The 15,701-nt window shown below is 40.2% G+C and overlaps 1 protein-coding gene across 1 annotated transcript; it reads right to left on the bottom strand.

The window, feature by feature from the left end:
- Window positions 1–3,795: 3,795 nt before the first annotated feature.
- depdc1b (DEP domain containing 1B) lies at window positions 3,796–11,668 on the bottom strand. Its single transcript, XM_038970991.1, has 11 exons — window positions 11,636–11,668; window positions 7,960–8,225; window positions 7,361–7,502; window positions 6,895–7,022; window positions 6,648–6,778; window positions 6,483–6,530; window positions 6,141–6,281; window positions 5,619–5,785; window positions 5,305–5,481; window positions 4,617–4,802; window positions 3,796–4,509 (listed from the first exon to the last, which is right to left on the bottom strand). Exons 1-11 carry the CDS (start codon window positions 11,666–11,668, stop codon window positions 4,345–4,347), a joined length of 1,584 nt encoding a protein of 527 aa, XP_038826919.1. The 3' UTR covers window positions 3,796–4,344.
- Window positions 11,669–15,701: the final 4,033 nt, after the last annotated feature.

Here is a 15,701-nt window from a genome sequence, read left to right as displayed (position 1 = left end):
AATATACTACTAGAATGATTCTCATTTAAAAGGCTTCAGTGGTAGGTTTTGTGTTTGCAGGGTACACTAAAGCTTCAATCCATTTTAAAACAGGATTTGTACAATGAGTGTAGGGCATTAGAACATATTAAAATTATTTCGCAGAAATATTACATATTTCATGCCTATATCTAAAAGCCAAACTTATTTTCAACAAAGGCTCTATATCACCGGCAAGAAGGTTGGTATTTGATAAGTAATGTAGGATTTCCAAGCTATTTGAAGGTATTGAAATGTTGTTCATCATTAAATTATTATTGAAGACAACGTGTACGTTTCCAAGACGCATTGTCATTAAAATCTTTATCCTCATACATCAACACTACCCTCTTGTGGAAAGGAGAATACATGGCACTAACAAAACACACCAATATACAATTATGGCGACTAAACATGGGGGAAGTTCGATAATGATGTGGGGTTGCTTTGCTGTGTTTGGTACTGGGGGCCTTGAACGTGTGCAAGGTGTTTTGGAGTGCAATGTTCAACCCAGTGTCCAAAAGCTGGGTCTCCATTGAAAATTGTGGGTCTTCAAACAGAACAACAGCACCCAGGAATGGTTCAAGAAGAAACGCTATAGGGTTTTTTCTTGAATTACGGTGGCATTTGGCCATGGCATTCCGTAAAAAATGAACTGCATTTTTCTAGATTTGTATTTATTTAAAAGTATTTTGGTAAATCTTTCCATTCTAAATCAAATATTACTTTAGCTTAATGACTTTAAATCATTTGTACCATTATGATAGCATTGTGCCACCAGTATGAGTAGTAACACCAATGAGACATTTTAGGTAAATGAGGGTTTTCTGACATGGAGGCCACAAACACTCAAATCTAAGGTCATCAAACCTTTTTAAAATAATTTACAAAATAATAATTTAATTTACAAATAATTTGGCTAGCAATGTTATTTCCCTTCATTTAAATGGACTTTTACAAGGTGCTAAAATCAAGGGACAGCATTTACCACCACAATTCAAGAATGACCCTGGATTGTTCTGGAGTGGCGAACGATGAGACCAAATCTGAATACTATCGAAAACCTATGGCCAGATCTGAAAATCACAGTTGATGGAAGGCACCCACTCAAATACTGAAGAATTGGAGCAGTTTCCAGCTGAAGGGTGGGCCAAATTGCCAGGAGAAAAGTTCAGCAAGATCATTAATGATGGCTACAAGCATGGGCGTCATGCACCCCAAAAATCAGAGGGGGCACAAAGCAGGTGAGGATGGCTTTTGCCTGCAAGCTAGAGCCATAAAATGTATGCTTAGTTCTATGTCGAAAGTACAGTGAGCTCCAAACGTTTTGGGACAGTGACACATTTCTTGTTATTTTGGTTCTGTACTCAAGCACTTTTGATTTGAAATGATAAATATGAGGTTAAAGTGCTGACTGTTTATGGTATAGGAAGGTAATCATGAATCCTACCTACTTCATTGAAAACCAGGGTTGGAGAGCCTTTAGCCACAGTCCAATAAAAATGTGCTTTGATTCCATCTGAAAATGTGTCCTGTCCTCAACTGAATGCTATTTGTTGAGTGGATTTCATACACACAAGAAAGAGTCAACGAGACACCTTCTTTTACATTTCTTGTATTCATCAGGTTTCCTTATTCCAGCAAAAATGCAAGAGCAGCCACTTACTACCTGCAGTAAGGGCGTAACAGTCAAGATTCCAGCATTCTTCCATCTATTCACTAACATTATCAGCCAAAAATACTTGTATTGATATCTGTATAAAATTATCCAGTGCTAAAAGTTAGTTTTTTTATGATTAAACATCTCAAAGAAAAAAGAAAAAAAAGAGGTGATGAAAGCTAAAGTTGTCATTAGAGAAAGTAGGTACAGTAGTAAGACAAAGTGACAGGAAATAAAACAAAATGGAAAAACATAAACATGCTTGTTATAGTAAAGGACATACTGTGTGACTGTGTGAAAAATACTTCTTATAACTATATACAAAATGACTAACAACATTCCAACAAATATACAATATTATCAACTGGCACTTCAGTGAGTTTTTCAGCATCATTCTTAACGACGGTTTCTAGTTCTCCAGTGTGATCAGAAAAACAGATGTAAAGACAATGTCGATGAACGTAGTTTAGAGTTATCAAAAATATATTAAACTTGAAATAACATTTTCCATTACTGAAATACAGTACCATGACTATTAAATTTAAAAACAACACATTTGTCTCATGAAATGACTCGATCCACCCCAAAGCAAACTGGGGTGTGTCTCCAGAAGGCCTAGTAGTAAACAAGATGATTATGAAATTATATAATCAAATTAAGTGAATAATCAGAGATGACTGACAATTCCATAGATCGGTGCTATATTGAAGAAAAGGGCTCTTCCAGCCCTTCAGTACCTATGTGTTCTGAGAAAGAGCACACTCACCAAATAATATTAACAGGGACATATAGTGAACTCCAGAAGTATTGGGACAGTGACACATTTGTTGTTGTCTTAGCTCTTTACTCCAGAACTTTGGCTTTGAAATGATACAATGACTATGAGGTTCAAGTGCAGACGACTGTCGATCTTTCATTTGATTTGAGGGAATTTTCATCCATATCGGGTGAACCGTATAGAAATAACAGCACTTTTTGTACACTTTTGGGATAAATTCACTTGTGTATTAAAGTAGTTTAAAGTTTAGTATTTGGTCCCATATTCATAGTATGCAATAATTACATCACGCTTGTGACTCTACAATCTTGTTGTATGGAATTTGCTGTTTGTTTTGGTTGTGTTTCAGATTATTTTGTGCCATATTGAAATGCTTGGTAAATAATGTATTGTGTTATTTGAGTCACTGTTATTGTAAATAAGAATACAATGTTTCTACATTAAATGTGGATCCCACATGATTATGGATAATCTTGAATTAATCATGAATAATGAGGAGTTAGAAACTTAAAATCACAAATATCATTCCCCAAAGACATGTTAACCTCTCAACACTACAATAATAGGAGAGGCTAGCATTTCTGTGGGTGTGATATTTGTGCGTCTGTAACTTTCATCATTATTCACAATTTCATTAAGAACTATCAATAATCATGGTAGCATCCACCTTAATGTAGAAGTGTTAAAAAACATTCTATTCTTCATATTTACAATAAAAGTGACTCCAAAATGACAATACATTATTCACCGTTCATTTGTATTGGGCACAAAATAATCTGAAACACAACCAAAACGAACAGCAAACTCATTCAACAAATGTGTATTCACAAGCTTGATGTAGTCATTGCGTGCTTTGAATATGGAACCAAATACTAAACTTTTGACTACTTTAATACACATGTGAATTTGTTCCAATACTTTTGGTTCCCTAAAATGGCATGAAAATACCCTCAAATTAAAGCTGACAGTCTGCACTTTAACCCCATAGTCATTGTATCATTTCAAATCCAAAGTGCTGCAGTACAGAGCCAAAACAACAAAAAATTGTCACTGTCCCAATACTTTTGGAGCTCACTGTAAATGGCCAATTGAAATGCATTTGACTTTTTAAAGATTCTGTGTTCACTTGGTGGAAGAAAAACATGGGCCTCCCGAGTGGTGCAGCGGTCTAAGACACTGCATCGCAGTGCTAGAGGCGTCACTACAGACCCAGGTTCGATCCCGGGCTGTATCACAATCAGCTGTAATCGGAAGTCCCATAAGGCGGCGCACAATTGGCCCAGCGTCGTCCGGGTTAGGGGAGGGTTTGGCCAGGGAGGCTTTTACTTGGCACATCGCGCTCTAGCAACTCCTTGTGGCGGGCCGGGCGCCTGCAGGCTGACCTGGTCGTCAGTTGAACGGTATTTCCTACAACACATTGGTGAGGGTGGCTTCCGGGTTAAGCGAATGGGTGCTAAGAACCATGTTTCAGAGGACGCATGACTCGACCTTCACCTCCCGAGCCCATTGGGGAGTTGCAGCGATGAGACAAGGTCAAAATTGTTTCGTTTTTTGAAACCAATTTAAACATAGCACACACATTTATAATTCTACCTGTAGTGACCAATTCTATGGACCTGTTATGCAGGATAATTTCCATTCACTGTTTAATGTTGGCTAACACAAGCTGCCCTTAATGGATTCTTAGCATCCTCTTCTTAGTTTAACAGTAGTTTCTAGTATAGTAAGTCAAATTGGCAACACTATTCCATCTATTGCCACTTTACCCCTGTGAATTCTATTCTCATTGACCTGCTGTGGAATAAGCTCCAAACACTCCAACACCCATAATCCTCCCTGTCTCCTGGCCACACTGTAGAGGTCAGACGTGCAGAGTCAGAGGTGAGAGTTAGGCCCTAAAGCTCCAACTCCTTTGGAAAGGCTGGAAGGGTTTCTTCAGGGTTAGGAGCATGAGCTGGGGTTTGAGCCGTGGAGCTTTCTCTGGTAAGACGGCAGCCTTGCTCTCCGCTGTGGGGAACCGCCTGCGGTAGATCTCCGGATAGGACTTCTGAAACTGAAGAATGGTAAGATGATTAGTTTACAGCGCGCCAGTAGGCTGGAGATTGAAAAATCCTGCCCTAGCAAAGTTAATATAGGGAAAGAGATCTTCTTCGAGTGTACCTGCTTGAGTCTCTTCCTCTTGTCCTTGGCTGAGAGCTCAGTGTCGGCAATGAGGCCCTCCAGCAGCTCCTGCATGGACCCCTGGGAGCTGGAGACTCTCTGCTCCTCAAACTCTGCCCTGCTAATCTTCCTGCAGTACGACGGAGACACCAGGGAGGCGTCTGTATCCGCACCGGCATACTTTATCTGGGGGGTAGAGAAAGTGAGAGATGAAAAATAATTATTGGTCTGGGGTTGAGAGAGGGAGAGGCTGTTAAGAATCCTGCATGTTCAATGAAAATCCATAGAGATTGAGTTGATGCAACTGGTAGGTAAACGTAAATATATAAAAAAGTGACCATAGTATTGTAAGTTATGACATTATATAGCGGTTATTCAATTATCAGTCAAACTTGAACCCAGTATAGTGACAAAGCTTGAGAAATCAAACAATCGCTACCACACCAAGGGTGAAACGAAAGCACACCCTTTCACATATCAACATACACCATTTGACCAGGGTCATGTTCATTAGGCACCAAATTGAAGAAAACAGGACTAAAATAGAGAGGAATTATCTGGATTTGTCCCATGAGAAATGCAAATGTTAATTTTCCGTTGTGTGACCTAATGAACACGACCCAAGACAGGCTGTCAGTGTACTTTCTCTGGGTTTGTAAACAGTATGCTATGACCGCGTCAGGCTGACCTGTACCCTCCTGAGGTGGGAGAGGTGATCGTCCACATGTCTGTGCAGGTTAGAGGGCACCCTGAGGACACTGTCGTGGTGCTCCATCATGAAGCTGACCAGCTTGGTGGCCAGAAGCTCGTCCAGGTCCACCTCCTCTGCAGAGCCCAGGATGCAACGCGAGAATGTCTGCACCATCTGACCACGAACAACGAGTGGGGAGTGAAAACAGAAAAATACAGTCACTTACTATGAAGAGCTTTGAAACCTAGTGGGAAAATCCATATAACTGCAAGCCCTCCATAACAACAGTTACGATGGAAAGTAGTTTGTACCAGGGTGCGTGTTGCTATGGCGTCGTTAAGCGGGGGAAGGGCGGGGTTCTGGCAGACCCTGGCCATGAGGCGGAGGAGCAGCTGGAGTCTGCGGCGGTTGGCCGGTGGCAGGAGGAGGCTGCACACCTGGAGGGCCTCTGCTGCCACCTCTTTCTGCTGCAGCAGACCTGGGGGAAGAGATGGCTTGAGGTACACAGGACCTTCCCTGGCATTGCATCTATCCGTCTCTCATGTGGTTTTGATAACATTTTGTTGGAGTGTTTATTACAAACCAAATGGTCCACGATTGTTTGCCCAATTTAAAAATGGTAATGCAAGGCTACAGTAAGAGTTCTGTGTGGCCCTGAAGTGTTCCGTTTACATTTAGCCACATAACAGCCATAGCGCTTCCTCTTCTACCTCACAAAGAGGTCATAGATCAGATTTTTTATATTTAACTGATAACAGAAATAATGCAGTCCTTCCTCTTCAGGAGTAGTGGTGTTTTCTACTATCATTGTTGTAAGTTGACACATTACTCACTGAGAATGTTGACAAAGACTTCATAGAGCTGGAAGGTCAACAGGGGCTCCTTGAGTCTCTGGAAGTACTCAGCCACCGTCCGCAGCACATCACGCTCAAAGCCTGGGTACATGGGCTGCTTGGTCTCCCTACCATTGGGCCCTAAAGAAGAGAGGGATTCAAGCCTAACTTTATATACAAAACAAGAAGACCCAAAGGCAAACATGAGCAGATGTTGGGTCTTGCTGTATTGGTAAGAGCACAAAACCTTACATACTGCAGCTAATTAGTAACAAAGGTGATCCCAAAGCAGATGTTTAAATGATAAGAGGAGAGGTTTATCATCAGTATAGCTTTACTCACAGTTGGCTAGGCACTTCATTGCTGATAGAACCCAATAGGGCATGTCCTCTGGTAATGCAAAACATGAGAAAAAGAAATTCTAAAATATAGTTTTAGTTATTAATGTTAATCTTATACAGTAATAGTCATGAGCAATGTTACAGAATGACTGCAAAAGTTACATACCCGCTTTGTTCTTCACAATGACTATTCCTGTTTTGTTGACACTGAATACGTTGTGAATGATATGCTTTGCATTCACGTGTTTGGGATCCAACACTCCATCCATTGTCTTCAGACCCAGCACTCTCTGCAAACTAAAACAGAATGTAGTATTCAACAGTTGTAAAAGGAAAAGCAGCGACACACACACACAGTGTGACCTACAAGCGCAAGTCCATTGATGGTGTGTGGTGGATAGCTAGCTACGTACTGTGTGATTGTCATTTTCTTCCAGATTTGGTCGACTTGCTTGGGGGTGATGTCACTCCTGCGTATGATTTTGCACTCGTGCACCTCTCCAATGGCTATGCTGTGTCTCTTGTTCCACGTCTCTGAGTTCTGAGGAAAATCCAAAACATAGAAATCTATGACACCAATGGAACCCTAAAATACTGTATATTAGTCCCACTGGGACCACCAATACGAAAGATATATGCACACATAACTTAAGTCACGTTGGATACAAGTGTCTGCTAAATGGCATTCATTATATTATTATTAGTACATTTGAACATGTTTCCCAGTTTCTAAGTGCGTGTGTATAATAATAATAATTACTACATATTGTTGTGCCATCTCTAAAATGAAATGATTAAAAAAGGTCAGTGAAAACAGCAACAGCTAACTGTAAAGATAAACAGCTGTACTAGCCCCTGGCCTCCCTCAGTTTCTCTCACCAGGATCAGAGACTTCATGGGGATCTTCTCTGGCTGCGGCAGTTCCTCGTAGTCGTCCCAGCGGATGAGCCGGGGCAGGTCGCAGTTCTCTGACACTGGGGGCCGCTGGGGCAGGGGCTTCAGGGGGGACGTAGGAGGGAACCTAGGGTCACAGAGGAGGGAAGTCAGGGGTATGAACCGGCAGCCCTTCCACACATTCATGCACATTTAAGGACCACAGGCGTTCAGATGTCTTTATCTGCTCAATATCTCAGACCACATAAAAGCAGACAGGGTCATTTCATGTCAGGTGTGCATTGGCCTTTTTTGACACATTACTTTGCCTGCCTACTGCTCTCATAGAGCGGCAGGTAGCCTAGCGGTTTGGAGCGTTGGACCAGTAAGCAGACTGGGTGAAAAACAAATTGTATCTGTCGATGTGGGCTTGAACATAGCACCTAATTGCTCCTGTAAAAATCGCTTTTGATAAGAGCGTCTGGTATATTACCAAAATGTCAAATGTAAATATGCAGCAAAGTCGTCAGCCATGACACCTTAGTACCATGAAAGGCAATGACATTGAAAACACACACATCCCAATAACAGGACATCATAATCACCTGTAGACTTGACCACTGTCCTCAAAGTCTTCTTTACCATAGCGGCCCTTGACATCCTCAACGACGTGGTTCTTCATGAATTTCCTGAGCAGTTGCAGGGTCTGGTACCGGGTCACCTCTGGCCCAAAGTTATGGTTTCGCTTCAGCAGCTCATGTAGCCAATCAACGGCCTCGGATCCAGTGAAGCTGTTGTCATAGCTACGGAAGTATGCCCAGTGTCTTTTCAGAGGCATGCCTCCACGGAAGAGCTTGATAGTTTCATTCCACTGCAGGACAGAGATCCAGTCAAGAGTTTTATTTAACACATATTTAGTGTTAATAATGTGCTATGATGAGGAGTTACATCCTGTTTTTTAACAAATAGCCTAACCAGTAACACCACAATCTCTACTTTCACATGGGGCATGTCAAATATAGGCCTAATTAACAAACTAAATGCATATGTAAATACATGCAGGGATATCATTGGCTTACAATTGGCTCATTCATTCCCCTCTCCCTTGTAACTATTCCCCAGGTCGTTGCTGTAAATGAGAATGTGTTCTCAGTCAACTTACCTGGTAAAATAACGGTAAAATTAAAATAAATCATGCCCATTGAAGCTTAGGGAGGACATACTCTTCAGTTTAATACATGAAGCAACAGCTAGAGTGCTAGATCTCTCTATATACACAAACAGTACCAGTCAAAAGTTTGGACACACCTACTCATTCAAGGATTTTTCTTTATTTTAACTATTTTATACATTGTAGAATAGTGTTGACATCAAAACTATGAAACAACACATATGGAATCAATGTAGTAACCAAAAAAAGTGTTTAAACCAAAATATATTTTATATTTGAGATTCTTCAAAGTAGCCACCCAAAGTAGCCGTCCAACTCATCCCAAACCATCCCAATTGGGTTGAGGCCGGGTGATTGTAGAGGCCAGGTCATCTGATGCTGCACTCCATCACTCTCCTTCTTGGCCAAATAACCTTTACACAGCTTGGAAGTGTGTTGGGTCATTGTCCTGTTGAAAAACAAATGATAGTGGGACTAAGCACAAACCAGATGGGATGGCGTATCGCTGCAGAATGCTGTGGTAGCCATGCTGGTTAAGTGCGCCTTGAATTCTAAATGAATCAACGACAGTGTCACCAGCAAAGCACCCCCACACCTCCTCCTCCATGCTTCATTGTGGGAACCACACATGCGGAGATCATCCGTTCACCTACTCTGCGTCTCACAAAGACACGGTGGTTGTAACCAAAATTTTCAAGTTTGGACTCATCAGACCAAAGGACAGATTTCCACCGGTCTAATGTCCATTGCTCGTGTTTCTTGGCCCAAGCAAGTCTCTTCTTCTTACTGGTGTCCTTTAGTAGTGGTTTCTTTGCAGCAATTCAACCATGAAGACCTGATTCAATCAGTCTCCTCTGAACAGTTGATGTTGAGATGTGTCTGTTACCTGAACTCTGAAGCATTTATTTGGGCTGCAATTTCTGAGGCTGGTAACTCTAATGAATTTATCCTCTGCAGCAGAGGTAACTCTGGGTCTTCCTTTCCTGTGGCGGTCTTCATGAGAGCCAGTTTCATCATAGCGCTTGATGGTTTTTGCGACTGCACTTTAAGAAACTTTAGAAGTTCTTGAAATTTTCCGGATTGACTGACCATGTCTTAAAGTAATGATTGACTGTCGTTACTCTTTGCTTATTTGAGCTGTTCTTGCCATAATATGGACTTGGTCAGGACCTGAAGCAAGGATATACCATTTGAAAGGAAACACAAGTTTGTGGAAATGTGAAATGAATGTAGGAGAATATAACACATTATACACATTAAATATACACATTAAAAAAAGTGTGTTTTTTTGTACCATCATCTTTGAAATGCAAGAGAAAGGCCATAACGTATTATTATTACAGTTCAGGCGCAATTTAGATTCTGGCCACTAGATGGCAGCATGTGCTTAGTTTTAGACTGATCCAATGAACCATTGTATTTCTGTTCAAAATGTTGTATCAAGACTACCCAAATGTGCCTAATTGGTTTATTGATACATTTTCAAGTTCATAACTGTGCACTCTCCTCAAACAATAGCATGGTATTTTCACTGTAATAGCTACTGGAAATTGGACAGTGCAGTTAAATTAACAAGAATTTAAGCTTTCTGCCAATATCAGATATGTCTATGTCCTGGGAAATGTTCTTGTTACTTACAACCTCATGCTAATCGCATTAGCCTACGTTAGCTTAACCGTCCCGAGGGGGACCCACCGATCCTGTGGAGGTTAACTGAAATGCATTCCAGGTGACTGCCTTGCACACTTGGCATTCTCTCAACCAGCTTCATGAGGTAAAGGGTAGCTACTTTGAAGAATTTGTTTAACAATTTTTTGGTTACTACATGATTCCATATGTGTTATTTCATAGTCTTGATGTCTTCACTATTATTCTACAATGTAGAAAATAGTAAAAATAAAGAAAAACCCTTAAATGAGTTGGTGTGTCAAAACTTTTGACTGGTACTGTAGCTAGATCAGGGATGGGCAACTGGCGGAGCGGCCCCCTTTTGTAGGCCCGCGGACCAATAAAAAATGTATAATAATAAATAAATACATTTTTTAGGAACTCAGTCGGGGTCTCAACTTACTGTTGACAGTTAGAATAATAGAATACACAAGGTTCAATTTCGAAATTTGGTTGGCAATCAGCAGTCACTCAATTAGCCCATGTCTGCTAAAAAAAAAAATGTAGAATCGTAAGTTAGTGTAGCGGCCAGCTATCTAACTTGTAGAAAGCATGGTTGAATTAAGGACCGGGCTTTGGCTCATTGATCACCAGTTATCATATTAAAAACTGCAAACATTTGCTTCCACCCAATGGCAAAATTTCAGGAAATTTGTTATAAAATTGCAACCTTTTCTCTACGCCCCATTGCAAAATGTGTAGAATTGCAAGAAATTAACTTTAAAATGTAATTTTTGGGGGATGTGGGTACTCAGACCCCCTACGGCCCCTCGTGATGAGTTACGTTTTTTTGTGGGCCCCATTCCATCAAAGTTGCCCATCGCTAGATCATGGTAATTAATATACTGTAGCTAGCTAGATGGCTCCACATCAAAAGAAAGCTGCATAGTAACTATGCCTAGATGGAGGGCTCTCACATCTATGGCTAGTTTCCCAGACACAGATTAAGCCTAGTTCTGGACTAAAAAGCCATTTCAATGAGATTCTCCATTGAGCACTAGGACTAGGTTTACTCAATGTCCGGGAAAATGGCCCATAATGTACAAGGATTTAGACTCATGATGGCACATCTTCAAGACCTTCAAGACCATCTACAAATGGTAGATGAAAATAGACAAACAAGTCAAGGAAATGCATATTTTAGGTACTTCATCTATCAGGCTTTTATAATATGGGTATTAGGCTACAATTTAAATCAATCCATGACAATGTTCATTCCCACTACTAGTTAGAAGCAAAACCATTGTTTATAGTGTTTATTTCCTGTCCTCTGGGTTATTAGACTGGCAGCAATTAAAGTAATCTCCACAAAACGGTTCATTGCCTTCTGTAAATTAGGGTTAGAGACACAATTTCGTTGTTTCATTTAATTCTGTGATTAGACATGTCAATACAAATATGACAGTCTGCAGTTAATGGCTGTTGGCCAGAGGGTATCTTACCGTGGTAACGTTGGTTGGAGATTCGCCAGACATTCGGACCTTTAAACTTCAATAGCTCACGAATGTTTTGAGCTGCATAGCTCAGGTTAGGCTCTTTATAAAAAAATATAAAAAAGGTGTACATTGCAACATTGCACAGGTCTTATTTATCCGATTCTGACCAGTTTCATAATCACATGGCAAAGGACAATGCAACTGGTTGGGGACCGTCAACAAAGTGCATGATCACAATATTACCATTTCAATAGCTCTTCAACCACGTGACTTACCAATCTTATTTCCACTTTGTATTTTTCCTTATATATTGAGAGGCATGTTGCGCACCCTTTAGTTCTCATAAAACGATTCCTAGATTAAACATATATATATTTTTTTGTTTTAAATCCCTTAAAACTCATCAGTTCCTTTAATATGTGATGTAGACACCTCAAACCAACTTTGGAATGTTCAAAGGGACAATTGTTGAATTTCTTTTACCTTAATTTATTAGTTACATTTTGGCCTTTGAATTTCAATAGCTCCTTGATCACATGACCTTGGCACTTCAAATCAACTTAGGAATGTTTGTATTATTCACAGGGTAGGGACACACATTGCATGTCTGCCATGAGTTTCACACAAAAGTAAGACTTCCTGCTCTGCAAAGTTAGACCGCCAGGTTTTGGGCATTCTGAATAGTATTGTGTTGAACAGTTAATCAGATTGTCACCTCTTATTTGGACTACTGTAATGCTCATCTCTAGTCTCTCTGTCAACCCTCTTCAATATGTTCACAATTCTGTTGCTTCAGTGCTCACCCACACCATTTTGGTGTCACCATTATGTCTCAATCTGTTTGCAGGCATTCTGATGGGCTGGCAAGGGGAGGGAAAATATAGTGTTCTCCCTCCTCTGGGTCCTTACCTGACGTTATGGTATAAAGTAAGGCTGCAGACTGAAGCGTTGGAAAAGTTTGCCGGCAGGCTGTATGCAACTTGAATCAGCTGTGTAGTGCTAGAGCAAAAACCAAAACATGCACCCATTGGGGTCCCGAGGACCAAGTTTGGGAAACACTGGTCTAAGTGCATTTTAGGAAAACCGAAGGGTGTGCAGTGTGTCCCTCCCATTTGAACAATACAAAGTTGGTTTGAGGTGCCTATGTGATCGAAGAGCTATGGATTTTAAAGTGTTTTTTTTTTTTTTTTTTTTTTTTTTTACAATATACAGTGCCTTCAGAAAGTATTCAGATCCTGAATTTTAAATGGTTTAAATTGAGATTGTGTGTCACTGGTCTACCCACAACAGCCCATAATATCAGTGGGAATATGTTTCCGGATTTTTTCTTCTTTTTTTTCTTTTTTTTTTACAAATTAGTTAAAAATGAAAAGCTAAAGTATTCAACCCCTTTGTTATTGCAAGCCTAAATAAGTTTTAAAAAATGGCTTAAGTCACATAATAACTTGCATGAACTCACTGTGTGCAATGGTTAAACATTTTAATGACTACCTCATGTCTGTACCCCACACATACAATTATCTGTAAGGTCCCTCAGTCGAGCAGTGAATTTCAAACAGATTCAACCACAAAGACCAGGGAGGTTTTCCAATGCCTCGCAAAGAAGGGCATCAACAAAAAAAGCAGACATTGAACATCTCTTTGAGCATGGTGAAGTTATTAATCACACTTTGGATGGTGTATCAATACACCCAGTCACTACAAAGATATAGGTGTCCTTCCTAACTCAGTTGCCGGAGAGGAAGGAAACCACTCAGGAATTTCACCATGAGGCCAATTGTGACTTTAAAACAGTTACAGAGTGTAATGGCTGTGATAGGAGAAAACTGAGGATGTATCAACAACATTGTAGTTACTCCACGATACTAACTTAAATGACAGAGGGGGAAAAGGGAAGCCTGTACAGGATAAAAAATATTCCACAACGTGCATTCTGATTGCAATAAGGCACTAAAGTAAAAAAATATATATGTGGCAAAGAAATTAACTTTATGTCCTGAACACAAAGTGTTGTGTTCGGGGCAAATTCAACACAACAGAGTACCACTCTTCATATTTTCAAACATGGTGGTGGCTGCATCATGTTATGGGTATGCTTGTCATCGGCAATAACAATTTTTTAAATATTTTTTTAAATAAATGGAATAGAGCTAAACACAGGCAAAATCAGAGGGAAACCTGGTTCAGTCTGCTTTCCACCAGAAACTGTGAGACAAATTCACCTTTCAGCAGGACAATAACCTAAAACACAAGGCCAAATATACAGTGGAGTTGGTTACCAAGGCGACATTGAATGTTCCTGTATGACCTAGCTAAATTTTTTACTTAAAATCGACTTGCAACCATTGGGAACATCTATGGCAAGACTTGAAAATGGCTGTCTAACAATGATCAACCAACTTGAAGAATTTTTTAAAAGAATAATGTGCAAATATTGTACAATCCAGGTGTGTAAAGCTCTTAGAAAGCTACCCAGAGAGATTCACAGCTGTAGTCAATGCCAAAAGGTGATTATAACATGTATTGACTCAGGAGTATGATTACTTATATAAATGAGATTTCTGTATTTCATTTAATATATTTTCAAAAATGGCTAAAAAACGTGTTTTCACTGTCATTATGGGGTATTGTGTGTAGATGGGTGAGAAAAAAATATCAATTTAATCCATTTTGAATTCCTGATGTCACAAAATGTGGAATAAGTCAAGAGGTATGAATACTTTCTCAAGGCACTGTATATTTTTTTAAATATAGGAATCGTTTGAGAACTAAAGGGTGTGCAACATGCCTCTATATAAGGCATACTACAAAGTTGAAATGAGGTTGCTAAGTCACATTGAAGAGAGTCATTTTAAAGTTTCAAATATTTATATGAAATCATGAACGCGCTTTTTGGAAAAACCAAAGGGTGAACAATGTATTTCCCTACATGGGAACATTCCAAAGTTAGGTTGAGATGTCTAGGTCACATGGTCAAGGAGCAATTGAATTTTAAGTGTATTTTAATAAATATGCATTTAAACAGAGATATTTTTTTGGGGAGAACTAAAAGATCAATCAATCAAATGTATTTATAAAGCCCTTTTTACATCAGCCGATGTCACAAAGTGCTGTACAGAAACCCAGCCTAAAACCCCAAACAGCAAGCAATGCAGATGTAGAAGCACATGCCTCTATAGAAGGTATGATAGAAAGGGTGCGTTCATAAATTCACTCTGGCTATGTAGTCAGATTTCAGAGCACTCATCCGAGTGTGCCAGAGCGCAGAACTACTGATGAATTTACGAACGCGCAACACCCGTTGAATATGGCCGGTGTCAGTAAACTTTGGCAAAATATATTAAATTGTTGCCAGCAGCACAGTTAGTTGCCAACGCTCTGGATAACCAGCTCTGCTAGGGCAAGTAAAATGGTCAGAGTGCGGTGTTCTCTCATTTATGTCTGGACGTAGCTAGCAAGCTAGCTAAATTTAGCCAGTTCGCTTGGATGGTTGACTGCTGTTGAGGTCAGAACGCTCAGGTCAACCCTACTCCTCAGCAAGATCGTACATTGCACTCTAAAATCCCGAGAGCGAAACACTCAATTTAAGAACGGACAATCTGACAACGCTCTGAATTTATGAATGCCTAGAGCACTCTCTGGCACTCCAGAGTGAATTTACTAACGTTGAAATGAGGTTGCTAAGTCACGTGGTTAAAGCTATTGCAATTTGAATGTTGTGATCATGCACTTCGTTGATGGTCCCTAACTAGTTGCATTGACGGTGCCACAGACTGCCTACACTTTTGCCTTGTGGTTATGAAACTCCGGTCGGGGAATTGGGAAAGTAAGACCTGTGCAAAGTTGTACAATTTTTTTTCACAAAGAGCCTAACCTGAAGTCCTGACTGGCAAAGATACCAACTTTACCACGGTGAGAAACTTTGCCAGAGTGCACTGGACAGCGCCGGGACGTTCCTTCAACGCTAGCCAGCCAAGAGTAATATCAATACCTAGTTGGCGTCAGCCAAAAAAACTGAGTTTTATCCGATTAAACGACAAAAGTCTTACAACATAACCAACAAGCCATTTGG

The sequence above is a fragment of the Salvelinus namaycush genome, chromosome 31 (genome assembly GCF_016432855.1).
Source record: "Salvelinus namaycush isolate Seneca chromosome 31, SaNama_1.0, whole genome shotgun sequence".
Classification (NCBI taxonomy): domain Eukaryota; kingdom Metazoa; phylum Chordata; class Actinopteri; order Salmoniformes; family Salmonidae; genus Salvelinus; species Salvelinus namaycush.
Note: the sequence above shows the minus strand (reverse complement) of the source record. Positions and strands in the feature narration are given on the sequence as shown.